The following is a 27,674-nucleotide window of genomic DNA, read 5'->3' on the forward strand; positions in this document are numbered from 1 at the left end:
GAGAGAGAGAGAGAGAGAGAGAGAGAGAGAGAGAGAGAGAGAGAGAGAGAGAGAGAGAGACGCACTAAGGACCCAGCACAGAGGCACAGTACAGAAATAGGCTGAAGGAGGGTAATGCCACCTGTGTCGGTCTACCTACAGTGACTGACCACTGTCTGTGTTCCCTCCCATTCACTCAATATGCAGCCATGTGTTTGTCTTGCTGCTGAGCTAAATCTCATTCAGTGGATGGGTATCAGTCCTATTTACTACCCCCCATCCCAACCTCATGGCCCTTTCCAGCTGAAATCAGGTCCTAATCCTGAGGAATGTGGTCCTAGCTCATGTGATTGGTTGTAAAAGCCTTTTCAAGCGTGTCCACTTTCATTCAGCAGGAAGTGCTGTACTTGGGGGCTCTGGGGCTTGAAAGAGATGGCAGAATCACCTACATGGTCTACAGGCCTAGCTTAGTGGTCAAAAGAGGTATCACAGATGGGGGAACATCTGGATACCTTCTTTCCCTTACCCCAAGGCAGTGGCTAATTTGACTATTAAAGAAAAATACTTCACTCTACTTTTTTATAGTGAAAATAACATGCATTTTTATGAGGGATAATCAAAAGAATCAATTTTATAAAACAGAAAGTACCTTTACAGAGTTAATGGTTGGTGCATGACACGTCTGGCTTTCACTCCACGTGTATATATTACATGAGTTAGTAAATGATTCATGCTGTACACACTGTTCTGCAATTTGAATCCCATCTTCCCCTATTAACAGTGTTTGGGGAACATCTTTTCATGATGGTTCAGAATTCTCCCATTCCTGACTATACAGCACTGTTCATGGATCCTGGTAATACAGATCCAGACAGTCTTTCAAAGAGTGAATGGATGGCCACAGCAAGACAGGCACAGACAAAAGTCAAGTCTGTGAACATGCTCTGGACTGAGTGATTTCATATCAGTTAGCATAATGTCAAGCAGGACAGCCAGTCCAACCTGGTCTAAGCAGCCCAGCTATTCTAAAAGTGGTAATGGGAAGGGCCCAGGTGCTAGAGGATTTGCCCCAGGATAAAGTCATTATATTTGTTTATTTACAAGATTACCAGGATAGCAGTGAGTAGGTGGCATTGAGAAGAAGGTAAAAGCAGACAGCCCACCCAGATAATGAATTGAGCTGCACCTCGTAGGGCCAAGGTCATGTGCACTGGAAGGTGAGGGCAGGTTCAGGGTGGTGCTGATGAGATGTCAGAGTAGCTGTGAGCAGGGATGAAGAGGCAGAGTCTGGCCTGGGGCCCAGGGGCTGGCTTGATGGTGCTGCAGTGCCCAAAATGGATCGCAGAGGAGGAAGGCTACTGCAGAGAGGAACTGTTGAGTGCAGTCTTGTGCCCTCTTCCCTTTGTTTTCGTTCTTCCTCCTGTGACAACTGATTAAAGGAGGAAGCCATCCTCACTGACACTTGTACCACCCCAAATTACCCCTGACAAGCCCCTATGTAGTGATATGACCAGCACCCCAGGAGCACTCAGGGCAAGTTCGGCTTTAGATGTATGATGGTGGGTGATTTAAGTCTTCCATTTTCTTCCTTTGCTTTTATTTAAGAGACAGAATGCAATTCTGAGCCATTAGATACACATAGACTTGCAGTTTCAAAGTTTGAAGTGCTGGCAGGTCAAGACAAAAGCTTCTCCATGATGTGGGATGAGTGAGGTCTTCAGAAGTCTTGGCCTAGGTGCTCACAGGGTGTCAGGAGCCCGGGACCACTTGGCTAGCTTCAGACCAGCAGGGGCTGACAGGAAGGAGCTCACTTGTGTTTGCTCAGTTACCATCAGCGACTCCTTCTTTGTGTAAGATGGTAATGAGGCCATTAGGAGAGGCTCACCTGAAGTGCAGCTTGTGAATCCAAGGTAATTAAACACCTCCTGAATGAAAGGGAAAGGCCAGGGAAGGTTAAGTGAGGAATAATCCGCAGCACAGGTGGCCCAAGGCCTTTGAGGAGCCAGAAGAAGAGTGACAGTGGCAGGCACCATTTCAAAGGAAGGAAATGTCACCCTAGTCCTCAAAAGGGACAGGGTTTTTATTATTTGGGGGGTTAGGAGTAGGTTTTTTTTTTTTTAACATTTTAGTAAAGCACGTTTTTTTCATACTTCTGTCTCAGCTTGAAAATCCATGGCAGAACCTTCCTAGAGGCCAAGGGTCCAAGGGGCGTGCATCACTCCTCAGGGCCCCTCAGTACTGTGGCCTTTGAGTTTGTGGTCACAGAAAGGGAAGCACAGCAGAGGACTAGCTTGTGCACAACACACACGCACGTACGCATGCATGGGTAATATGACAGATGTCCAATTACTTTCTGATGAAGACTGTATTCTGCCACCCCTCACTTTATAGAAGTAGAGTGGCTGGCCCCTGAGTGCTTGTTCCTGTCCCTTCTAACCTTGATGTAGTCCAAGCAGATGACCCTCCTCTCTAGCAACCTCACAGGAGAGCTCCCTGATCTCGGTTACAGGCCCTTTCAGCTTATCCTCACTACACAAGCAGCTTTTGCTATTTAGGCCTTGCCTCCAAACCTCTGCTGTCTCTATACCATGACTGTATAATAGCTATGAGGATTCATCATCACAAAGCAGAAACTGGTAAATAAGATGTGTACCCAGTAGAATATTGTTCAACCACAGAAAGGAATGAAGACTTCATATGTATCACCATAGAGAAAACTGAGCATTATGATACATGAAAAAATCTGGTCATGTGGGCTACCGACTGGTCCTGTAGTTCCATGTACTTGACTTATGCAGGATGTGTTGGGCAGGTGCCTGGTTGTCTAGGACTAGGGTAGGAACATGAGGTTTCTTCTGGAAGTGGTGAAAATGTTCTAGAATTGGATGGTTTTGATTGTTGTACAACCTTAAATTTATACTACCTAACTATAGTCTCTAATGAGTGCATTTAGAAATTTGTGAAATATACCACAGCAATTCTTCAAGCAGAGGACACCTTTTTTTTTTTTTTCTTTTTCTTTATCGAACTGACCCTTCCTGGAATTGCCTGAGGCTCTCTGGGTGCCAGGCTCAGCCATCTGTCCCTCTATGACCTGCTCTCACACTGTCTTCTTTCATGTTTCACCAGATCTCCTCCCTGAAGAACAGGCTAAAGAAGGTCTCCACAACCACAGGCGATGGGGTGGCCAGAGCCTTCCTCAAGGCCCAGGCTGCTTTCTTTGGCAGTTACCGGAATGCACTGAAAATTGAGCCAGTAAGTAGCCTCTTGGCATGAAATAACATCTATGTTTGATTAGGGACCAAGAAGCAACCTCTGAATATGAGAAATCCTTGGTTCACCTTTAGGAGGTTTTGTGCCAGTATGTGTGTATGTGTGTGTAATGGAGGGTCTGGGTTAAAGCACAAGTGAAGGAGTTTTACATGAATCACTCCCTCTTACAGTGAAGGGAAGACATGAGGGTGCCCCAGTACCTGTGTGTTAAATGCTATGCCACTCCCTTCATGGTTGTCCAGTTTTCATAAAGGCTCATAGGTCAACTATGAGATAATGACAATCAAGTCCACATTTCAGATAAGGACACCAAGGCTTCAAGGAAGAGAAATGATTTACCAACAGCCCCAAAGCTTATGATTTTGCCCTATGCTTCACCACCCCTTGTCTTTTAAAGGGTCCCTTCTTCCTAGGAATTCACATTTTGGTGGCTCCCTATATATAGTCATGATTTAAATGAGCACAACACAGTAAGGACTGAGCAGTGATGTTACCTACATGCCTAGCCTTTCCACTCACCTGAGTCTGGTTGATCATTTCCTTTGCCATGTGAGATAATGTTGAATAGTTACAAAGAGGTCAGGTCTTTCCTGAAACCAAAGGCAGCTCCACCACTTCTTACTGCTTCCACTTGAAGCTTTCCACTGGTGTCTCTCTACTCAGCCTACCTTTGCCTTCTGGCTGAGCAGAATGCATGTGTAGCCCAGGCAGACTCGAAATGTGTGAGAGACCAACCATGGTCATACTGATCCAGGTCAACATAATCTGTTTCTAGTTTCTTCCTAGGTCTTTCTAATGTCTATCAACTTAAAACAAGTTCCCATGTCCTGCTTGTCTGGAAGGGAGCTGGCCCCAACTCTGACATGATCTTGGGCCCAGATAAACCAATCAAGTTTTAAAAGTTGGTGTAATTAAAGGAAAATATTGTCCTCACCCCTCTCTAAAAGGAAAGTGGGAGATCTGGCCCAGTTCTTCCCCAGGCCTGGTGGGACCCAGAAACCTGGACACATTTTTCACCCTGGTATTTGTCTCACAGTTGTCACATACATGTCTAGAATCCAGAGTTTATTGAATCCAATGCATAGTACTGGATCTGAGCTGGACACTCTCGCCTCCAGAAGAGGAGTTGCTGGTTGCCCCTGACTGATAGGCTCTGGGTTAAAGCACTGCAACCTAGGGATTTAAACCTGGCTCGGGGCTTCTTAGCTGCATAAAACTTGAACAAGTCACTCTGTGTGGTTAAACTTTACTTTCCTGCAAAAGTGGATATACCTTGCTTCTCCCTTCTGGTTCTTTTTAGCCTCAAGCAGCCCTGAAGTGTCTTAGAAAAGGTGAGACCTGATGAATAAGACTTGAAAGACCAGAACAGAGGTGCTGTACCCTGTCACAAGTATGGGCTGTTAAGCATACCAAGGCTTGTGGTCTGGAGGTGGAGATGGGCTGAGACAGCTTGGGCAGAGGCTTGGATGCTGTTGTAGGAGTGTGCACTTTACTCTGTAGGAGCATAAGGTTCAGCATGGAGATATGATACTGCTGATGACAGGGTTGAGTGTTAAGACAGTGATAGGCTACACCAGAATGTTCCATGGTGGGAAAAGAGGCTTGGGCTAGTAATAGATGAAATATAGTAGACAAGTGGCATATAATGTCAAAGTGGCTCCAGAGATTGGGAGGCTGAGAAAGGGTGGTAATGGGGAAGCCTGACGCCATGGTATTCATACCAGGGGGATTTGTAGTGAAAATGAATTGGCACAGACTAAATGTTCACACAGTAGGTACTCATGAAATGCCCTTATATCTCTGCAACCCCACATGATTCACACTACATAGACATTAAAGCATCATCTGGAACTAATGACAGGTTTGGCTATAGATGCAGCTTGTTTTCTTGAATCTAAGTTGTCATTTGGTCATAAGAGACACCTTTGCTGTAGGTATTATGGAGAAGAGAGTACAACATCAATTAGATGATTCATGTTTTAGTGGGGAGAAGTTTTCATCTTAGAATCCATGTGCTGTGGCTGTCCTGTCACACTTTCACTTGCATTCATCTGTGCAAGGATGGCTTCTGTCTGTAAAAGAGGGACACCAGAAGGCCCGAGGTTTCTCAATTAAGCATTGCGCCAGTAGTGGTCACTGTGTTACCTACATGGTTTTTAAACCATAAATTTAATTCTAGCAGTTTCTCCTTATTGAAAAATGGAGTAGTACAGTACCTCATGCAAGATTGTTTACAATGGCTGCCGAGCACACATGAGTGTGAGAAACAGCTGCGAGGTGGGGAGAGTGAATGGCGTGTTAAGTGTTGATCTGGGGTATGGGGCCAGCAGTGCTGTGGGATAGGAATGCTTCCCCGGGACTACATCTTTTAGCGATCTGCTTATAAAATTGCGCCAGTTAGTGCTCAGAAGATGGCTCAGCAGTTAAAAATGTATACTGTTCTTGTAGAGGATCTGAGTTTAGTTCCCAGCACCCACATTAGGATACTCATAACAACCTATAACTCCAGGTCCAAAAAACTGATACCTTCTTCTAGCCTCCATGAACCACAGTATTCAAGCACATAGACACACCCACATACACTCATAATGATAGATAGATAGATAGATAGATAGATAGATAGATAGATGGATGGATGGATGGATGGATGGATGGATGGATGGATATTGGGTTGTAGCTCAGTGGTAGAGAGCCTGCATGGTATACACACAAGGCTCTGAGTTCTTTCCATTGCACTAAGAGAATAAAATAAGATAGCACATGCTCTTGGGTTAAAATATTTAAAGAAAAAGAAATAAGAAGCACCCTGGTCCCCTAATCTAGAGTTGAAATGGTATCAGCGGGCCTCCACTCTATTTTTTGTCTTTGATTTGCTTTTGGTTCATTTTGCTTGGGTCTTCGGTTTTATTTTTGTTTAGTTTTGTTTTCTTCTGTTGGGCAGTTGAGCTATCCTTGACAAAGCAACCCAGCATCCCACTTGCTAGTCTGTTTTTGCCATTAGTATGAGTAAGCACTTTCACATCAGATAAAATCTCTTATCAAATGTTATTGAGGACAGCCTGGTTGTGGACCACAGTTACCTGGGAGGCTTCCAGAGGGTAAATATGTAAGCCCACTGACAGGTTTTTATCTAGTAACTGTGATCAGAAATCAGGGCCAAGGCCCACTCGTTACCCTGAAGCTGGTCTTATTGGCTATTGCAGACATTCCCCAATTTTAAGCCACACCAATGAGAACATCTTTTTCTATCTTTATATGTAGTTTGTTTGATTTTCCTTTTTTCTTTTTTTAGTTCTTTCTATTAGAATATTCTTTAACTTTTTATTGATTCTTTGTGAATTTCAGATCCTGTACTCCAGTTTCGTTCTTCCCTCCATTCCTACATATCTGCCCTTTGTCCTTGCAACCTCCCTGCCTAAAGAAAAACAAAAACAAAACAGCATCTTGCAGTGGAAACTGCCGTGTATCACACAGTATATTACCCTTTGATCTACACTTCTTTGCTTGCGAATGTTCTTTGCAATGAGCCATTGGTCTGGTTTGAGGTCTCTGGCTTCTGCCACACTGTCCATACTGTATCATCACTGAGGCTCCACAGATACCCTGTTGATGCCCTGTGTCATGGAGATCCTTCAGCTTTGGTGCTGTAGAACTGGCCTCTTCACAGGCTCCAGCAGTTCATAGATGGAGTAGATGTTGCGGTGGGCCAACTCAAAGCTCTAGATCTAGGCCTGAGTGGTAGCCGAGTTGGTCAGCCTGCCAGCTCTCCTGCACCCATGCCACCAGGCCCAGCTCTCCTGCTTTGCCCAGGCAAGGAATGGGGCCAGCTCTCCTGTTCTTGAGAACTATGGTGTAGGTCATGTTCTCCTGCTCTCATGCCCTCCAAGCCAGCTTACCTGCACCCTCTACCAGGACCAGCTATACTGTGCTGCCCACTCGAGGTGTGGCACTCACTCTCCCTAGTGCTACAACCAGTGAGGGCTGGGACCAGCTCTCCCACACTGCCCAGTTGAGGGGCAGGGCCAGCTCTATTCAACCCTCAGAATCAACATGGCCCTCAGCAGCAGTACAGGCTGTTACTTCACCATGGCCTCAGGTGTCAGTGCATGCTACTCACATCAGTCTATTCTTCACCATCCTTGCCTCTCCAGTTTCTCCTTTCTTCATAACCCACAAAGCTTCTCTCACCCATCACTCAACCACCTACTTGCTGGCTTCTACAGCATCCTGCCCATTGAGGGCAAGATGTAGCCTGTGGAATCTGAAATGGGCAGTTGAGCTATCCTTGACAAAGCAACCCAGCATCTTAAGCACTTTCTCTAGCCTAGATTTACCTAGGTCAAAGGATCCAAGAATGTTTCAAGCTTTGGTGCTGAGAGAAGGAAGAAATGAGTGGTGGTATGCACAACCAGAGAGGCTGAGGGGAGGAGCAGGAGGCTGACAGCAGAGAGTACCTGCTGAAAGGAGGGCCCTGAGCAGCCTGGGAGTCACTGCCCACCCCTCTGCCACACTTGCCATTACTACTTGTGCTGTGTTGCTGTCTAAATGGCTATGGTGTCTTCCCACCCAGACCAGTGGTGTGTTGTGGTAGGAAACTGGTGACCTCAAGCCACTTGCATTGCTCTGAAAGCTGCTTCTGTCTGTTCTGCTTCTAGGCAGCTGTGACTTAGGCCTCCTTCAGACCTCAGTTTCTTTCCATGTGAGCCTGACCCTTACAGGATTGTCGTGAAACTTGGATAAGCCTAGCCCAGGGCCTGTCTGCCAGCCCTGGAACAGCAGCCTGTCTCCTGTTTCTGGCTAGGATTCTTCTGTAACCAGAAGTGTTTGGGATGCAGCTCTTGCAGGGCCGGTTGACCCCTGCCTGCCTATGTAGAAGCCTGGCCTGAAAGGCTCCTGCCCATGGCTTAGAGCTCACTTGAGGGCTTTTGTGGGGTTTTTATTTGTTTATTTTATTTTGTTTTGTTCTGTTTTGTTTTTCCTTTTCTGGAAACATTCAGAGTGCCTTTGAGCTTTGTTTTACCCATGTCCAAAGGAAAGGGAAGGGCCCTCTTGCTGAGGCTTTTCTATTCTGAGCCTAGCCTGGGCTAGGTGGGTCTTTTCAGATCCAGATGTTTCGAAAGGACTTCCTGTAGTCAGAAAGTGAAAATGAGAGAATAATTTTCCATCCTTCCTCAGTGGCTCCTACAAATCAGGGCATGGTTCACCTTCAAGGGACTTCCCAGCCACGATATTTCCTTTTTTACCTGACCTTTGTCTTGTCCATTTACAGATGGGGCAGAGGCTCTACTTGGCAATGACTTCCCAGAATGTAGGAGAGCCAAGAGGAGACTCCAAGACAAGGTTCCTCCCATTGCACTCCCCTCCTGTCTTTGTTCTAGTTCTCATGAGTTCCATCCTAATAATTCTGTTTCTTGTGCCAAGCACAGGCCATGACACAGAGTGTAGGTGTTAGCCAGTGTATTTTGGGTCAATGGACAGAAGAATGGGTAAGAAATGAGGGGATAGGGGAGTGTGGCAGGCAGAAGTTGGCCCCAGGACTGTGTTCTGTGTGCGTGCATCTCTCCTTATCCTGTCTGGAGGCTCTGGAGATAGCTTTTCCCTGGAAGAGGGGAGGTGTTTGCAAATCACAGGGGCATGTGACCCACTTTTCAGTTACCTGGAAAAAATCATTGGCAAAGCCCATGGCATTTAACAGTGCTGCCCAAGCCAACTTGTTCTTCTCACTTAAATGACAGAACCACAAGCAGCCAGGAAGCCTCATTCGAAGAACCCCTTTATCCATGTCAAGCATAGCACAGGCTCCAGCTCATTTATTTAGGCCTTTCTTGCTCTCTGACACGCCTCCTGGTAGTTGCCAGGCAACTCTGGGAGCAGCAGTGTGTGTTGGGGATTAACTAGTTAGGGCTGGGGTCCTTTTTGGCAAGAAGGGGATAAAAGACAAATGATTTTAATTGCTAGGCCAAGGGTCCATTATCTGCTTAGTAGAAGAGTACAACTTTCACAGGGTGTGGATAACAGTGTGGTTCTTGAGTTTGCCTTGAATGCTCCCCTTTCTCTCTCCTAGGGAGAAGGCATGCTTTTTAAAAAGAATATTCTACCGTGCTCCTTTGTTTAAAATGATATCATCAGGAAATCTGAGCAAGACTGATCCACCCCCTTTGAAACGAAGTGGCCTGTTTTGACGAACTCTCGTAGTTTAAGCTTTCATTTGATCTTCTATGCAGTCTCTTAACTCCTCCCCTACATGAAATGGCCTTGAGGCAGTGTGTATGAGGATACATCTCCTCTACCTGACCATGTGAGTCCTGGAAATGTCTACTCAAAGAGTAAAACCTAGGCACACTGGCAGCTGGGGAAATGGCCTGTTCTGAGTGGTGGCTGTGGAAACACAGCTTGGTGGGACATTACAGGTACTCTGATTTAGTTAGCCAGTGTGACCCTCTCAGGGCCAGCCCACTGATCTGCCTTCCCTGAAGTGACAGGAGCCCGATCCTGCCTTTAGTGCTGGGGTGAATGCTATGAACAAGCTGTATGAACACATGGCACCCATCTCAGTCAGTCCGTTCTAGGTGCAGTTGAAGAACACTCATGTCATTCACTTACATCCCTTGGGTTTGTACATGATTTTGCTGAGTCAATTTATCCACCTAAAACCTCTCAAAGGCACAGAAGTTAAGATAAGGGCAAATTGATAGCTTGGCTTTCAAGCATGAATGCACCAGGCTGTGTTGCAGCAGGTCAGAACTGCACCACACATATCAGAATTCTGCATAAGTAACATTGTTCATCTCCTGAGCTTGCAGAGAGAAACCCATGTTTATATTTCCTTTTGGGGAGATCAAAAATAGGAAATTATTCTTAAATAAAAAAATTAAGGCATCACCTCAACTCCCCCGTGTGTGTGTGTGTGTGTGTGTGTGTGTGTGTGTGTATTTATGTCTGTGTCTGTGTGTCTGTGTCTGTGTATATGTGTATATGCACTTTTTGAATATATTACATTTACTTATGTCCCATGATACAAAGGGTATCCAGAGCTCAGCAGATTAAAGATTAAAGTCTGTTTATCCCACATTGAATGTGACATCTTATACATTTTATACTGTATGTCACTGAGTAAGCCACAGCCATTATTGCCCTGGCTATACTCCCCTGCTGGGCTGTTAAGTTGTTCTCACTTTTCAGTATGTTAGGTAATAATCTACCAACATTTCAGTGAATAAAGCTTTGGGATGCTCTTACCCCTAAGCCTTCTGGGTAAAAGAAACTGAGGCATGTGCAGGAGCCTGACTCTGGGGGGTCTACTTGTCCTAGTGTGGGGAAAAGGCCATTTTCAGCTGACTCGAATGAGAGAGGCTCAGAGTGGACACACCAAAGGCCCTTGATGGGCTGTGGTATACGAAGGATTCCTAGAGCTCTGATAGGGCAGTGACTAATTGCCCATGTTTCCATCTTGAACCCAAAAGGACTTGAGAAGCCTTAAACTACTACACTCAGCACAGATGAGAATCAGGGAAACCAAGAGACTAGAATGGGTACATGTGACCAAGCACGGGCCCTGTGACTCTCTACACATCGTATGAACGGGGAGCCCTGGAATGGACCTGAAGGCTGTCTTGACTATTTGTTTTCAATTGTGGAAAATACAAGCTTTGTTGTTGAGACCATTGCCAGTTGCACAGCTCAGGCGTGGCTGTGCTCACAGGGCTGCACAGCCCTCACCCCTGGAAGTTCTTACAACCTCCCATCACTGTCAACTGATCCTGAAAGTACATTACCAGTAACTTCCTGTCTCTGTCTCCTGCAGTACTCGGTAACCTTTAATCTACTATCCATGTTTCCCACTGATGTTTTTCTAGAAGTAGAATAGCACTGTGTTTGTCCTTCTTTGTTTGTCTTATTTCATGCAACATAAATTCAAAGTTCATCCAAGTTGCAATAGACATCAAAATGCCATCCTTTTTTAAGACTAATAGTCTGTACATGAACAAACCCCATTGTGTTTCCCTTCACCTGTTAACTATTCACAGATCTCTCCTACAAACCTGGGCTTTATAAGGGCGAGTTGTCTTACCTCTTGGCTCCTGTGACTAATTCTACAGCATGTGTACAACATGATACCTGGGGTGGAGGTGCTGTGTCTTGTGGTAATGCAGTGTTTAACATTTTGTTTCCTTTGAGGGGCTAAGATGGATTTTATACAGACCAGCAGATGCTCCTCTGCTGAGCCACACCCTATCCCTGTGGAACCACCAAATTGTTTTCTTCACAGAACCCATGCTATTGTTACATGCTTAGCAGTAACTTTATGAAGCTCAGATTTGGGGAAGGCTTGTGAAAAGCTATCTTGTTTTCCCACTTGTGGGCAAGCAGTCTGGGAGTTACAGCCAGAATCACCAGCCTGAGCTAAGGAGGTGTGCTGAGAACAAGGGTTCAGAGAGGACTGCACAGGCTCCCTCTCTCTTTCTCTCTCATTCCTCTCCCCTGCCTCTATCTGAACTACTGGTCATCTGAATTCAAGATCATGTCCTGAGAATGGAGCAGGGAATGACGCTTCCAGCACAAGGCTCTTGGAGCCATCACATCAGCTCTGTGACTCTAGGGTGCTGAGGAGGTCACAACAAGAAGGGGGATGTTACGTATATAAAACACCCACACAGTGCCATGCTAATAAAGATACTGGCTAAAAGTTGGCCTTTCCTGTGTGACAGGGAGGTAAAATGGGAAGAACAGAGAAAGGGGCTGCTACATTCTAGAACACTGGCATCTGTGTGCAAGAAGACACCTGTAGCCTATTCAGAGCACAGAGCTTACAGCCATTCTGTCTTCACTTTTGAGCTACCAGAGGAAATAACATCTTTTATCTCAAATGTTGTGTGCTAGAATTGAATGGAATCTCACATTAAATGGTTTCCTTTAATAAGCATTTGCTATTTGTTCATCTGTGTCATTACTCCCAGAACTTACAGGTGTTGTTCAAGATGAAGATGTTCATTAGAGTCAGTTTTTAAAATATATTAAAGAAAATATAATTGAAACTTTTCTTCTGTTTCATAAGAGATTTTGCTATTGAGAAAAGTGATGGTGGTTCACCAAATCAGCCACAGCACAGGCCCTTGTCCAGCTCCGGAGGCTTTGTACCTCAGACCCACACAGCAAGTGCCAGATGAGTTGAGAGCTGTTGTTCCAGAAGTAGACTGCCCAGTTGGAAAAAGTAAGCCCCTAAGTGTGAGAAGATGTGAAAAGGGGAAATATAGCAGTCTGTTACAGGTTGTCTCAGTGGAACACCGGGCCCTGGCTCGGTTTCATTTGATAATCCTGCCTCCTCTCTCATGTTGTTCCTTTAAAATGAGTTTGACAGGCCTGGTGTCCCTCACATAGCATCAGTACATATTCAGCCAGTGATTGTTAGTGAGTAGATGAATGGCTAATGCCTGCTTTCTATGCTTGGAGTGGTGGTCATGTTTTAGTGTAGCCACTTAGTTTTTTGTTGTTGTTGTTGTTGTTTTAAATGTAGCCAGGCGGTGATGGCTCATGCCTTTAATCCTTTAATCTCAGCATTCAGGAGGCAAAGGCAGGTGGATCTCTGAATTTGAGACCAGCCCAGACTATATACTGAGTTCCAGGACAGCCAAGGCTATAAAGAGAAACTCTGTCTTGAAACAAACATACAGACAAGAAAAAAAAAAGTGTTACCTACAACCTTGATTCCAGGGTTGGCTGTGACAGCAGTAAATATGTCTTTGTTGGAAGTAGAAGCAAGCATAGGTGGTTATAGTTACCATGTTTAAATCAAACAGTTTCAGTATATGGGCTTTTGCCTTTTCAATGAGAACCTGAAAGGAAATCTTTCTGATTCATTTCCAATGGTAACACCTAACAGTCTGGAGCCGCCTGTGACTCTGCCTGCATAGCCAGGCTGTAAGCTTCTCAAGTGTAGGACAGCACACCATCCTTTCCTACACCTGCATACAGTAGAGGGCTGTAATGTCCATGGAGCCATGGTGTTTGTGGTAATTATGATAAATAGAAGATAAAATGGTAGATTTCCTTTCCCTCCCTGCTGCTGGGCTTCCGAGCATATTGGCTTTCTAGGGGGCAGGTTGTTGGATACATTCTGCAGTAGATAATGACACTACAGTCTGTCACCACCTCCCAGGAGGAACTAGAGACCTGGACAGGAAGGCATGAAGTGTCATGTTTGCACAAGTGTCCCTGACACAGAGCCTTCTCAATATCTAAGACATTCTCATCAGCTATCCTTTGAATGAATGAATGATCCTAACTCTTATAATCTCACTTTTTGTTTGGGACCTGCGAAGCAGTTTTGTTAAATAGGTCATCAAGACTTACAGTCTTGAAGAAAATAAAGGACTAGAGCATTTATTCTGTTGGGGCTTTTTACGGTCTCTTTGTTGTTTTTCAGCCCCCATACAGAGAGTGGGATAGCCCCATTTTACTGACAAGAAACCGAGGCTGGGAAATGTGGTGTCACATTTGTTTTCAGAATGGCAGAACTGGGATCCAGTCCCTCCATCTGCCTCACTGTGGGGGCCATGCACCTTACCCTGCACATGCTCCACAGTGGGGATGTCCATATGGTCTGTGTTACATACAGTTTGGGGGCCTTTCTGAAGAAAACCGAGTTGGTTTTCCTCTTAAGAGTTAGTTCCTCTAATCTGTGCAAATGTTTCTTGACAAATACAGGTTAAAATAACACCATTTATAAACTGTTCTGCAAAGGGGAAATGTCAAAATTTTATATATCTTTTTAAAAACATTCCCTTAATAAATAATTTTAATTGCCTAATATTTTGTTGTTTAAATATTTGATATTTATAGTGATAATTGGATGAATAAGTAAAACACACGCTTGAATGCAGCCTTCCTCCTCTATTCCTGGGCTGACACCTAGTGGTGGTGAGCCTTCTCACAGCAGCTTTAGCCTACGTTTTTCATGACTGTGTTCAGCTAATTTTAGGATTTTTAAAAAATTAATTATTCTCATCATAATAAAAGTAACTGCATTCATAAAAGTTTGATTTATTAAAGATACCTGTAACAATACTTTTTATTTTAATTTGTAAATTAAAATTTTAAGTCAATTATCAAACCTTGATAGTAGAAAATGCTACAAGCATTTGAAAATTTGGAAATGTGTGATCCTCTGATGACCCTGACCAGCTAGCCACCCTGTCCCACACACTAGCTGGCATGCTGTGACAAATCAGACTCAGTCACTATTCTTAAGGACACTGCAGAGAAGGAGGCAAGAAATGAGCAGAGAGCTGTGGTCAGAGGAGTGGAGTATTGTGGGAGGTGGCAGGGATCTTCATGGCTGTTGGGGACAGGGGCACTGGGTAGCTTCCCAGGGCAGGTGGCAGCTGGATGGGAACCCCTGGCACCAAGAAGGAAGCAGCACATGCAGAGTAGGGGCCTGGAAGGAGCATGGCACGGACATGAAGGAATGTGACTGGGATGAAGATGGGTGGCTAGCTCCCAGCCTGTGAGATAGCCATGAAAGAATGTAGTCCATGATCCAGCACTTCCAACACAGCGCTCCTTGGAGAGCTGAAGGTTGGTAGGTTTTTAATCCCACAGACTTTGGAATGTTCATGAAACCTACTGCAACTGTCTTGTATGTTTACAGTGCACCTTACAGAAGCCTGTAGCTTAGAGAAGAACAATAAAAGGTTAGCACTGCCTAGCCCAGTGCTTTTCAGAAGCCCTTCCCTAGCCAGCCCTTTATTAATATCCTGCCTGGCTCTTACTCCTCATGGCAGTTTGGGAAAACCGATGTGGCTGGTGTGGAGTGTGGAATTAGGAAACCAGCTGTGTTCTTCCTATTCCAGTCCTGACTGTGAAGCTTGGAAAAAGACAAGCTCATTCTTCTTCCAAAGCGTTTGTTGTCTGATCAGACAGAGTTTGGGCCAACAGGTGGTATTGAAACCCAATTCCCAGCTATTACTGGGCTTTCATAGCTTGGGGCCATAGGCTGCCATTTGTTCCCTAGGTTCAGTAACTTAGTTGGCATGTCAGGTTCTATCCAGGACAACAGAAAGGAGTGATAATACAAGGAAATGGCTGAACACATTACAGAGAAGCTGAGACTCAAAGTGGCAGAGGGGACCTAGAGACCAGCAATGGCTATGATGCTGTTCCCAAGGCTGAGGACCGGTTGACTGGATTAAAACATGTGATTTGGATGGGACCCCCAGAAGCAGGATTACGATGATATAGTATGTGCAGAAGCAAGAAGAGACCTAACATGGTGGTCTGGGTGCCAGAGGGGGCTGGATCACACAAGGGCAAGCCATTGCTGGGCAGCCTGCCTACACCAGTAACAAGAGTGGAGTGGCAGTGTGCAAGCTTCCCCTTCCTGTGCATCCCCCTCCATGTCTCACTGATGCTTCATTTGGGCCAAACCAGGTGGGCAGCAGGCCCTGTTAAATGGCAGATTGGTCATGTCTGTGCAAGGCAGAGCAGGAGTGTGGGGATGAGTCTCATCCAGATAGTTGGCTATTTATGAACCCCTCTCCCTTACCAGTTAGTACATGGTGAATAACATAATGAAGCCCCTTGGGTTTTCAGTAGACTTGATGCAAATCTGGACTCAACCTTTTCTAGCTGTGTGGATAAAGACAAGTAATCATACCTTCCTGAACCCTGTTTTTTCGATTATAAACCAAGGAAAAGTCCCTTCATGTGGCTGGCCTCAAATTATCTGTGTCTGGCTTGTTCCTACCATATTGTGAAACACGAGGGAGATATTTAAAACTTCATGGGGCTGACCCAGCACTAAACAGAATGTCAGAAACCTGCATATGTTGATTGACCACCCCCAAACTTCAGTGAATTTGCAGGTATCTATTGCCTAGCAATGATGAGCGAGTAAATGTTCAATTTGTTATTGTATGTGGCCTCCTCCTAGAGGCTGGTGAGGTACTCTATATTATTGAATCCATTTGGAACAAGTTAAAGACAAAATGGAATTCTAGAAGAGCCAGCATTAAAAAGCTGTGAAGCTGTGAGCACCCTCCTCCCTGAACCACAGGATTTTCATTTCCTAGGTGAGGTAAGAATGCCACCATCATGAAATTGCTTTGAGAATCAAATGCAATAGCAGATGTAAAGTCCCGGTCCGTGTTCTTCCCTGCCTGCCACAAGAAGCCTTTTATCCAGCGATGCCCAAATCACCAGCAGTCACATTCCATGGAGGCATGGCAGGAGTTCGGAAAGCCTTTAGCTGGAGATTATTTTATGTTTGGCTTGCTGGTCCCTGCTAGTGATGTGACCTGGCAGGTCTCCACTCAGCCCTGTTCTGTCAGTCACAGCCAACTGGTGTTAGGCATCTGCCACGTGCTTAGTCTCCCTTCGCCTGTTCTCCTACTGCATGGCACTCTTACTCTCATCTTACAACATTAACAATGGCATGGACGGTTTGAGGTTGTCCCGAATGAGTCAGCTGCCAGCTTCAAGGGTCATCATCATCTAGTCTCTGAAGGGAACCCATATACTGAGTTGACTGTTGTTACCCTTCATGGACAAGTGTCAAACAAATGTAGCATGAGATAAAGGCACCTGATGTTTATGGGTTTCTACTGTTTTTCCTTTGTTTATATTTTCTTGGATAAATATGCAGTGTTATTCCTGATGTGCTAGATATAAAACTTGAAGCATGGAGCATTGAAATCCCTTAAACAAGTGGGAGCAACTGTTTTCCCAGGCTTTCCTCTACACACCCTCTTCTTGATGCTTGGATATACAACAGTGAGCAAAATAAAGTCTCTGAGCTAAGTGTGCACATCTATAGTTGAAGGTACCCCAGAGGCTGAGATGGGCAGATCCCTTGAGCTCAGGAATTCAAGGCCAGCCTGGATAATATAACAAAGACCCACACACACCCAAAATAAATTAAATTATATCCAGCCCTCAAAACTTATGTATTCTAGGAAGACATAGGTAGGAGCAATGAAAGTGAGCATGGTGTGTTTTAAATGGGAAGATGTATAAAACAAAGCAAATGGAGTAAGGGACTGGCCAAAATGCCCAGGTGATGAGGTAGGGGCTGGGAGAGAAACTAGGGCCTAATCTGTCTGTGTCTATACTGTTGCGACTACTTCTCACGATCTTGGTAATGGTTTCTGCTGGGGCCTGACATTTGTTTCCTCCTGTGGAGTGAGCCTTCAATCAATCACTCGGAAAGTGCTTTGTTGCCTCTGTAATGTTTGTGTCACTGTTGCACCCATGGCCATATCTTGCAATGCCAGATATTAGTGTAGTTCACAGAGTTCAGAGCTGGGTAAGGTGTTGATGACATTTCCCCCAACATCCTACATAAGCTACCTTCTGGCATTATGAAAGCCAACAGGGAAGAAGCTTCCTGTTACAGTACCAGCTTGATTTCTCCATGTCTTGTGACCAAAGTAATATACATAAATTTCAAAAACACAAGTTGTCCTAGTTTGCTTTCTATTGCTGTACTAGATGCATGACTGAAAGCACCTTAGTGAGGAAAGGGTTTATTTATCCCAATCATAGTTGATGATTGAGAGAAGTCAGAGCAGAGACTCAAGCAAGAACAGGAGCCATGGAAGAGTGCTGCTTCCTGGCTTGCTTGCCATGCCTTGCCCAGCCTACTTTCTTATATACCCAGGACCACCTGCTCAGGGCAACTCTACCCACAATGCACTGGGACCTCCCACATCAACCAGTAATCAACAAAATACCAGTCTGATGGAAACAGATCCTTAGTTGAGAGTTCCTCTTTTCAGATATGTCTAGGATTGTGTCAAAGTGACAAAAATCGTTCATCACAGAAATTAAATGCTGGTAACTTTTCTGTGCCTTTTATACATAGAAGTCATTTTTCTGGCTAGAAACTGGCTTATACTTCCTTGAGTATTGTCTAAGTGTCTCCAAATCTGGCAAATGTGTTAAAGTCTGAAGGGAATCAATTTTTTTTTTTCAGGTACCTGTTCTTTCTCACTAGGTGCCCATGAGTTTGTTGTTTCTCTCTCCATTCTCCCCCGCTTTCTGGTGTCTAGCAGACTGATGAGACTGTCTTCAGGGGTCATTCAGGTTCTGTAGTCTCGTGTATGCTACACCATCCCTCAAGATGTTTGAAATAAGTTTTAATTATGGGGAAAACATACATTATTGTATATCTTTTCCTTATTTCAAGAAATGTTTCTAGGCTGGAAAGATAACTCAGTGGTTAAAAGCATTGGCTGCTCTTCTAGAAAATCTGGGTTCAGTTCTTGGCACCAACCTGGTGGCTCACAACTGTCTATAACTGTAGCCCCATGGGATCCGATGCTTTTTTCTGGTGTGCATAGTGCATGCTGACAATGTATATATAAAATCTCTTTTCTAGTGGGGTATTTTATTTATTTACATTATTTATTTATTCCAGGGGATAGATAATATGTTTTTAGTCTTCTTTGCCTATCTTCACTCTCTCTTAGTTTCTTTAAAATCCTAAGTTTTCCTTCTTAGCATTTCATATTATTATTTAAATTACTAATAATTTCCTTAAGGCATTCTTTGATAAGTGGATTTTTCTCTAATTTCAAAATGTTTTTTTCTTCTTAGATTTCTAAGTTTTATGGTTAAGATATATATAGTTCTTTTGTTCCTGGGTGTCTTTAGATAGTTTTAACATAGTATGTAAGTTTTTTAATCATTATTTTATTTTTATTATGTATGGATGGGTATTTTGCCTATATGTGTATGTACCATGTTGCATGCAGTGCCCATAGAGGACAGAAGAGGGCACTGATCTCTAGAAACTTAAGTTGTAGACAATTGTGAATTGCCATGTGGGTGCTGGGAACTGAACCAGATCCTCTAGAAGAACGTCCAGTGTTCTTAATCACTGAGCCACTCTCCAGCTCCATATTTTTATTATTTTAAAATTGTGTGTGTGTGTGTGTGTGTGTGTGTGTGTGTGTGTTTGTGTGGGCCTATGTGCACATAAGCTTAGAAACCAGAAGTATCTGATCCCCAAAGCTGGAATTACAGATTATCATGAGCCTCCTGATAAGCATGCTAGGAACAGAACTCAGGTACTGTGGAAAAGCAGTACATGCTCTAAACCCCTGGGCCATCTTTCCAGCACCAGGATATGGTTTTAATACATCTGTAGTCATATGTTTTAGACAAACTTCCATGGTTCATAGGGATATTATTCTGGCCTCTTTTTTCTCCCATAATAGTTTTGTGTAAGGTTTGGCCTTGGTGCTTTCTCATTATTTGTCTTATGAAGTGAAATGAAGTTCAAGAAAGCCATTTTGAATCTCAGCACTGGCAGTCCCAATGGTGCTGTAAAGATCAGAAGCAGCCCTCTGCAGCTTCCTAAGCTATCTCCCTATTTTAACCTAGAACTTCTCCCTTCTCTCTGGCCTTTGTGCTGCTTAGTAAACTTCCCCCAGGAGGGCTCTCACTCCTAGAAAGGAGCCCTGCCGCTTTCCCCTGAGAAGCCAGAGGTCTGCTAGGATAAGACCATGCCAGCCTCTCAATCTTCTTGCCACTGCAGGTTTTTTAATTAGGAGATTTGAATAGACATTTCACAGGAGAAGCAGCATGGATGATTCATAAACTGAGAAAAAGATGACCAGCTTTTCAGTGATCAAGAAAACTAGACCAAGGCAGTGATACATTTTGTGTACATTAGATCAGCAAAGATTATGAAGTCAGTGCTTTACATTGATGAATATGGAACGATAAGAGCTCTTGCTAGTAGAAAAGTAAATTAAACTACGATTTTGGGAAATAGTTTGGCATTATCTTATAAAGTTGAAATTCTTGCTTGTCTGGGCTAAGAGACATGAAAATGTTCTTATTCTTCAAAATTTGAGAATAATCCAAATATCCACTCAATGGTAGGGTCTTTGTGTGTTGTAGTAGATGGCTGGGATAATTAGAGTGTTCCAGATCTAACATGCATGGCTATTACCCATGTACTGTGATAGTGACTTTAAGGCTCAGCAGTTAGCAGAGTGCAAATGATCTTAGGTCATATATGCCTGTGATAAAACATGTGCTAATGAACCTGAGGGAGTGAGGAACTGAACCATTTAAGAGTGGGTATGGTGGGTCTGGGGCCATAGCTCAGCAGTTAGAGCACTGCTGCTTTTGTGGAAAACCTGAGTTTGGCTCCCAGCACCCATGTCAGGCAGCTCACAACCACCCAACTCCAACTAGGAGGCTCGTACCTTCTGGCCTCCATAGGCATGCAAGCCCCCACACAGAGTACACATACAACATGGATATATAGATACATAAATGAAGCAGGATCTTAGAACCGATGAGTTGGTGGGGTATGGGAGGAGTAGTAGCAGGAGACGGTGGCGAAGCATCAAGACACTGTCAGGAAATGGGAAGGCTGTTTCTTTCGGTACATATCTCACAGGTATCCATCTTGCTATGCTACATATAGTCTACATATAGTCATATGTCTACATGTAGTCATATGTTACATATAGTCTATCATCAATAAATAAATAAATAAAGTATGAATTGCATAATAAACTAGGTCAAACTGGATGACATTACAAAATAGATGGTTCATTAACTTTCATATTGTATCTTTTGTAATATGCTTAAAACCTAGATCAGTTTCCATTACTCTCCAATTTCAGCTGCTTCAGACTTTCACAAGGACTCCAAAATGTTGACCTTAATATGTTCAATTTTAGGATTGTCTAGGTGGCTGTGGACACGATAGAGTGACTCAACTTGACTATAAGTTAACTTTCTTCCCTGTTTTGAGTCATTACTCTCAGACCTTGACCCTTACTTAATGGGTCTTTCAAAGAAAGAATTGCAGGCCTCTTTAGGACCAGCAGATTGCCCATGCAGCCTTGAGCAGTTTTAGGATGTTGTGATGATCCCTCTGTAGTAAAGTATCAAGTGCTCTATTCCAATAGCTACAAAATTGGCTGGAGTGTTCCTCACTCCCTGAGACACCCCACAAAACAGGCACACACACAACTTATCAAAAGTCTGAATGCCCCTCTCTAGGAGATGCATCTTGCTGAAGTCACAGACAACACTGCTGACAGCAGGTCATCCCTGGAACCTAAGAAAGCCAGGCCCAGTGCCATTCCACCCCTCTCTGCTATGCTCTAAACCACAGAATGGTCCTGGAATATTGCTGTGAGCCCCACAGCCTGGGAGGGGATGTATTAACTGTCTTTCCCCCACCTTTTTTTTGAGGGGGGGAATATTGGTTGTTACTTATGAAACAGCATCTTGAACTATATGTAGCACTGTCTGGCCTAGAGCTCACTTACTAACCCAGTTTGGCCTTGAACTCCTGGCAGTCGCCCTGCCTCCACTTCATGAGATTACAGTGTGAGCCACCACACCCATCTCACCATTTTCATTTTAATCAGAGTAAAGTTCAGGTGGTGCGGGGGAATCCTACAACTACTATGAATAAGTGCATTCTTCACATATTTTCTGAAACTTATGTTCACCCTGCTATATACTGGACACAGAGCTAGGCTCCTGATAGCCAACAGCAATGAGTGGAAGAATTACAACTCAGACATAGGGCTTGGTTCCATAGAAAATACTTCCAGGCCAGGGTACAGCTGAGTATGCATGAGACCTGGTAGCACTCACCCTGCAGAGGAGCTGCTGTGTTTCCTTTTCATAGGTAAAACATTGTCACATTGTCACAGAGACTAAAGGAAGCCAAAAAATGAGATGGTCCATTCACACATTAGCTTATAACTTTGAGTCTCTACCATGAGGCATTCTAGATGTGCCTTTGCACACGATCGCTGTTTCTGAGTGTGAGAAGCCAACACTCTGCATTATTTATCCACGTCTAAGATACAGCATCTTTGATGCATGCTGTGCCCTAGGCTGCAGTCTTCGTAGCTCCTTTTCCTGTTGATTAATATACATTGAAGTTCTTAGAAGATATGGCCAGACCTCTAAAGATGAGTGGGGAGTCCGTAGGCCCTATGATGTGGAGAGATATGTTAGGCCAGTTTCTTTCTATGGTGGATGAGTTTTCTGATACCTTGTAGTTGCTAATTCTCATAAAAAGTAGGAACTTTTTCAGGGCAGTTGGGTAGCTTCCATTTTCTAGATTTCCCAATGTAGATTTCACTTGATTTTTTTTCAAAGGGTACAGTCATAAAAGACAGGCCCTACCTCCACCCTTGAATCACATTCAGGAAGGTTTCAGTCATTAATGGCATGTTAGCAACAGTGACAGATTGAGAGATGAGCAGAAGGTTTGACCTGAAGTGAGGGACATTCTACCAGATAGCAGGCCTGTACTCTTCAAAAGGTTAATGTCTCACAACAAAGGAAGGCTCAAGATCTATTTCAGATTAAAGCACACGGGAGAGGCAGGATGACTGATTGGAATGTGGGAGCCAGCATTTTCTTTGGTATAAGAAGACATTTGGGGACAGTTGGTGAATTCTGAATCAGATCAGATCTGAGATGAGATTTTCGTCTTATGATGATTTTCTACTTTTGATCTTTGCACTCTAGTTATGTAAGAGAACATTCTTGACTTTAGAAAATATATCAATGTACTGTAACACTTGTCTTGATGACATGAGATTGTTCCAGTAGAATCAATGTCAGAGAATAATTTTTGTATAACATGAATTTCATTTGACTTCGTTTATTAGAATATACAGAATTTCATTCATGAAAACACACACATCATCCAGAATATCTGCTAGTTAACTCCATTCACCATGCATGCATTAGGAGATATACCCATCGTATCTACCTCCTGTTCCTCCGGGTTTATTTATGTGAGGGCTGAGCCATGGCATGTGTATAGACTGAGGAGAACTTGTGCTTCTACCCTGTGGGACCCAGGGTTGAGCTCTGCTGGCCAGACTTGCCAGCAAGCACCTCTGCTCACATGCCATCTCCCCAGCCCAGTGTTACAGTCTTACCCACCTCCATCATTACATGACAAACTCAGAAGCCAGTCTGTTCTGCCAACCAGCTCCACGGGCAAACCAGTCTTGAAGGTACAGTGCCATGTTCATGTAGTGTTTATGTCTTACCCACTTACATGACAAAAACATGCTGCTGATTTTATAGTGTTCTGTCATATTTCTGACAGGGCAGTGATGCAGTTTTGTGTCATGTCACAGAGCATGGCAATCCGGAAAAAAGGTGAAAGATAACTTTTCCTTCTATTCTTGCATCTCTTCTGTAAATATGTAATTGTATCAGAGAAGTTTTCTTAAAAATCAAAATTTAAATGAGGAAGGAAAATAAAGGAAAGAGACAATTTAGATGAGAAAATGACCAGAGCACAACCCAAGAGATGGCCTGAACATAACTTCTATAGACTAGATAAGAACATGAATTTAGCTTAGTGCAAGCTGTTTATAAATGTTACAGTACACTACAGCTATAGAACAAGGGAAAGACACATTTTGGCCCAGTACAAAAACTTTTTAGGAGAGTGTACTTTTTTTTTTTTTAGAAGGGAATATCACAGAATAGTAACAAAAAAAGTATGAAAATCATATAAATTAGCTATTTTAAAATTTCGTGTCCTGTGGAATAATGCAAAGACTTTAACATATTATACTCACTGGGTACCCTATATATTAATCCTACTGTTACTATAACTTTAATTTCACCTAAAAAAATACAACAACAAAATCCTGACAGAAGTTCACCAGTTATTTTAAAATTGATCAACCTCTGTACAAACTTTAATTTCCCTGTGGGCTCTTTGCCTTTTCTTGTTAAATTACTTTTTACTATTTCTTTCTAGAAGATCTACAAACTCTTTTGATCTCCCTATGTCTGAAATTTTTATGCTTAGAGGATAGTTTATCTGGTTATGAAATTATATATTACCATTTTTTTCTTTTATGCTTTAAAGGCTTATTTTCTTTCATGTTTTTATTGATAAACAGTCTGTTATCAATCCATTTGTCATTTTATAAAAACTTACCTTTTCTCTGAGCTTTTATTTCTCACTTTATCTCTACAGTTTTACTGTAATATATGAAAGCATTTTTATCTTGCTTAGTATTTAATGCCTTTTTAGTCCTGATGGTTATGACTTTTTAAAATTCTGGAATGTTCTTGGTCATTTTATTCCCCTCAGATACTAACTTTATCTCTATCCCTACTTCTTTGTGTGACAATGGTGACGGAAGTGTCTTCTGATCCTAGAACTCCTACATAGATTTGTGGCCATTCTCCAGTTTGTCATTCATGTTCCTAGCTGCTATCTTTTTTTAAAAATTTACATGAAAGTGCACATGTGTGCCATGGCACATGTGTGGCAACCCTAGTTAACAGTAAGAACAATAATCTGAATCTGAATCCATGTCTGCTTACTCATGACTTGGTTCATCTTTTGTGAATTCATGAGTGTAACCTAAAACTAAACCCCTAGAACAATGAAGTAGCTTCAGGCCACAGAGCTCTCCTGTCATGCAGGTGGATGTAATTGGGAGGATAAATGTGACATCAGCCCTAGACTGAAGACACCATGTGAGAAGTGTCAGGAGCTGTATTTGGCCATTTCATTCTGTTGTTTCTAAGAAAGAGCACTTCAGTTTCTTCTTCCTTTTCATGGTATACAAAATTCCCATCTTCCCCATTCTTTTGGCTAGGTGCACCATTTACCAAAATTTGTTTCCCACTGGTCTCTTTCCAGTAGCAGAATATTGGTTTAGTTTTATGAGGGAGATGTTGTTAAACTTCGAATTTTTCAGCAAGAGAGAAGTGATGAACTATTTAAAACAATATTTTACAAATATAAAAAGTCCATTGTTGCCGGGCAGTGATGGCATACGCCTTTAATCCCAGCACTTGGGAGGCAGAGACAGGCAGATTTCTGAGTTCGAGGCCAGCCTGGTTTACAGAGTGAGTTCCAGGACAGCCAGGGCTACACAGAGAAATCCTGTCTCGAAAAACAAACAAACAAAAACAACAACAACAAAAAAAGTCCATTGTTATTATTCAACATGTGTTAAGCACCCACAGGGTGCACCATAGTGGGGGTGGGTGGAGAAAAGGGTCAGGGGTCACAGACTGTTGCTGTGTAAAGTGGCCCTCATAGTTTTTTTTGTTTGTTTGTTTTTCTTTAAATACTAAAAAACATATCTGGAACTTGTCTTCAGGAGTTCAGTAATATTTAGGGAGAGAGACCTTGCTTGGGCATTAGAGCCAAAGACGAGGTTGACATAAACATTGCTTTATCACTATTGGTTTGGAAATACTGATCGTCCATTATTTGACAGTAGATGCATGGGCTCAAAAGGAAAGCAAACATACATACAGTTGCAGTGTGCTGTTAGAAGAGACTGCACTGTAAGTGCTGGCTAAGAGACTGGTGCAGAGGAGGATGGCATCCATTTTGTGTGCCTAGGTCAAGGGCAGCTTCCCAGAGGAGGAACTAGTCAGCTGAAATGGGCCTGAGAAAGGAGTCTTTTGATCAGTGAAAGGTTCCTTTTTAAGCCCAAGGTGTTATATATACTGTGCTGTGAGTATCATGTGTTTCTGAAAGATAACAGCAAGAATCCCTTCAATCCCAGACAGAGAGCTCAGGGCCATTCTACAAATTAAATCAGCAAACATTTTCACCTCGAGACTGTCATAGACACTGCTGGAACGAGATGAGTTGTAGGTAGAGGCCAACAGGAAGACAAACTGTTCACTAGCCCTGGGAAGAATCAAGAACATGATGTCAGTGAAGCATAGAGGCTGGGCTGAAGGCGGGCTGGAGAGACAGAGGCCTTTCCTGTGTGGTGGTGCATACCTCTAAGGAGGCTACAGACACTGGGAAAGGAGGACCTTGAGTCCAGGTCAGCCAGGACTGCATAGCAAGACCCTGGCTCAATAGTAACAAAGAGGCAGAATCCATCAAGGAAGAAAACTTAGGAGTTAGATGACAAGGATAGAGTCAGGGAGTAGCTGAGGATGACTTATACGTTCTAGGAGCTCTGGTTACTTGGGAGCCTATAGAAAAATTCTGTTGTTGTTCCAGCCATAAATGTATGGCAGCTATTTCTTTTTTATCTATTTCTGTCAAGTATCCTGAGGAAAATAAACAGTATTGGTTTTCCTGATGAACAGTGAACTAGAGAGACTGCCTAGGAAAAGAATGGTCCCATCATCTTGGTGGCTTGTTAGGAACTTAATGAGAATAACATGAGAAACTTAGTCCCGCAATTTAACATCTTTGGTGGAATCATCTCCTTTGCAGGGAATGGCTTTGATACTGAGTTCATGACTTCCTTTCATCACTGCAGGTAGATCATGGCCACACGTCCTGACAGCCTGCTCATGCTCCTCAGAATGTGCTTTCTGAATAATTAGGTGTTTTCACTTAATTTTGAGGCATTTTTCCATACCTATTATGCACCAGACAGAGTGGCAGGTGCATTCATAGGTTTTCTCCTTCAGTACCCACAGCAACCTGAAAGATAGGTGGTAGCCTTGGAATTATAGAAGAGGAGCTGAAGTCTCTGACAGAGTGTGCCAGCTACAGAGTTGAGGGTTGGTAATAGTGAAGCAAGTGAGAAAAGCAAAGCACAGCCCACCCCAGTGACTGGGCAGGGCTCTTCCATCCACACAAGTGAAGGAAGAAGGACATCAACTTTTCTTGTGTTGAGTGTGTCCCATCACTTCGTAACCAAGAGCTTTCTTTCACTTTGGAAACTTAGGTGTGTGTCTGGGGTGGGGGTTGGTGGCTAAGTTTAAGAGGTGTCCAACATCTGGATGCTAATTCACAAGAATGCATGAAATCAAGGAAAAATATACAAAGAACTAGCGAAGAGGAATTGGCAAGAAAGCCAGCAAGCTGTATCCAGAGGAGTGAGAAGAAAACCCAGAGAACATCTCAGCCCAACAACTTGGGCTAGAAAGGTGGCTTAGTCTAGTCACTGCCTTACAAGCCATGAAGACTGGAATTCAGATCCTCAGAACCCACATAAAAAGCTGAGTATAGGAGCTGGAGAGATAGCTCAACAGTTAAGGGCACTAGCTGTTCTTCCAAAGGATGAGGGTTCAATTCCACATAGCAGCTCACAACTCTCTGTAACTCCAGCTTCAGGGTATCTGACACCCTCACACAGACATACATGTTGGCAGAACACTAATGTACATAAAATAAAATTAAATGATCAATTACTTTAGAAAACCTAGTTGTTGTGGTGTGTGCACAAACAAACAAACACACACAGAGAACAATGTTAAAATGGGAAGCAGAGAGAGAGAGAGATGTTGGAAGCTCACAAGCCAGCTATCTCAGCCTACATGACAAGGTTCCAAGCCAATGAGAGACTGTCTCAAATAAAAAGTAGACGGTGCCTGAGGACCAGTACCCAAGGTTGTCTTCTTATCTCCACATGAGTACCATACAAATGTACATATTCATCTATGCATACATACAGAGAGGGAAGGGG

The 27,674-nt window shown here is 43.4% G+C and overlaps 1 protein-coding gene across 3 annotated transcripts in view; it reads left to right on the top strand.

The window, feature by feature from the left end:
• The window catches only part of Dennd1a (DENN domain containing 1A), a 473,969-nt gene that overhangs the window by 331,463 nt on the left and 114,832 nt on the right, over positions 1-27,674 (top strand). For all 3 annotated transcript variants that reach the window (XM_028754699.1, XM_028754700.1, XM_028754698.1), the window contains one exon: positions 3,109-3,234. In XM_028754699.1, the coding sequence (XP_028610532.1) occupies positions 3,109-3,234 (126 nt within the window). The remainder of the gene's footprint in view (positions 1-3,108; positions 3,235-27,674) is intronic.

This window comes from Grammomys surdaster, unplaced genomic scaffold, assembly GCF_004785775.1.
Source record: "Grammomys surdaster isolate TR1022 unplaced genomic scaffold, NIH_TR_1.0 126035, whole genome shotgun sequence".
NCBI lineage: Eukaryota > Metazoa > Chordata > Mammalia > Rodentia > Muridae > Grammomys > Grammomys surdaster.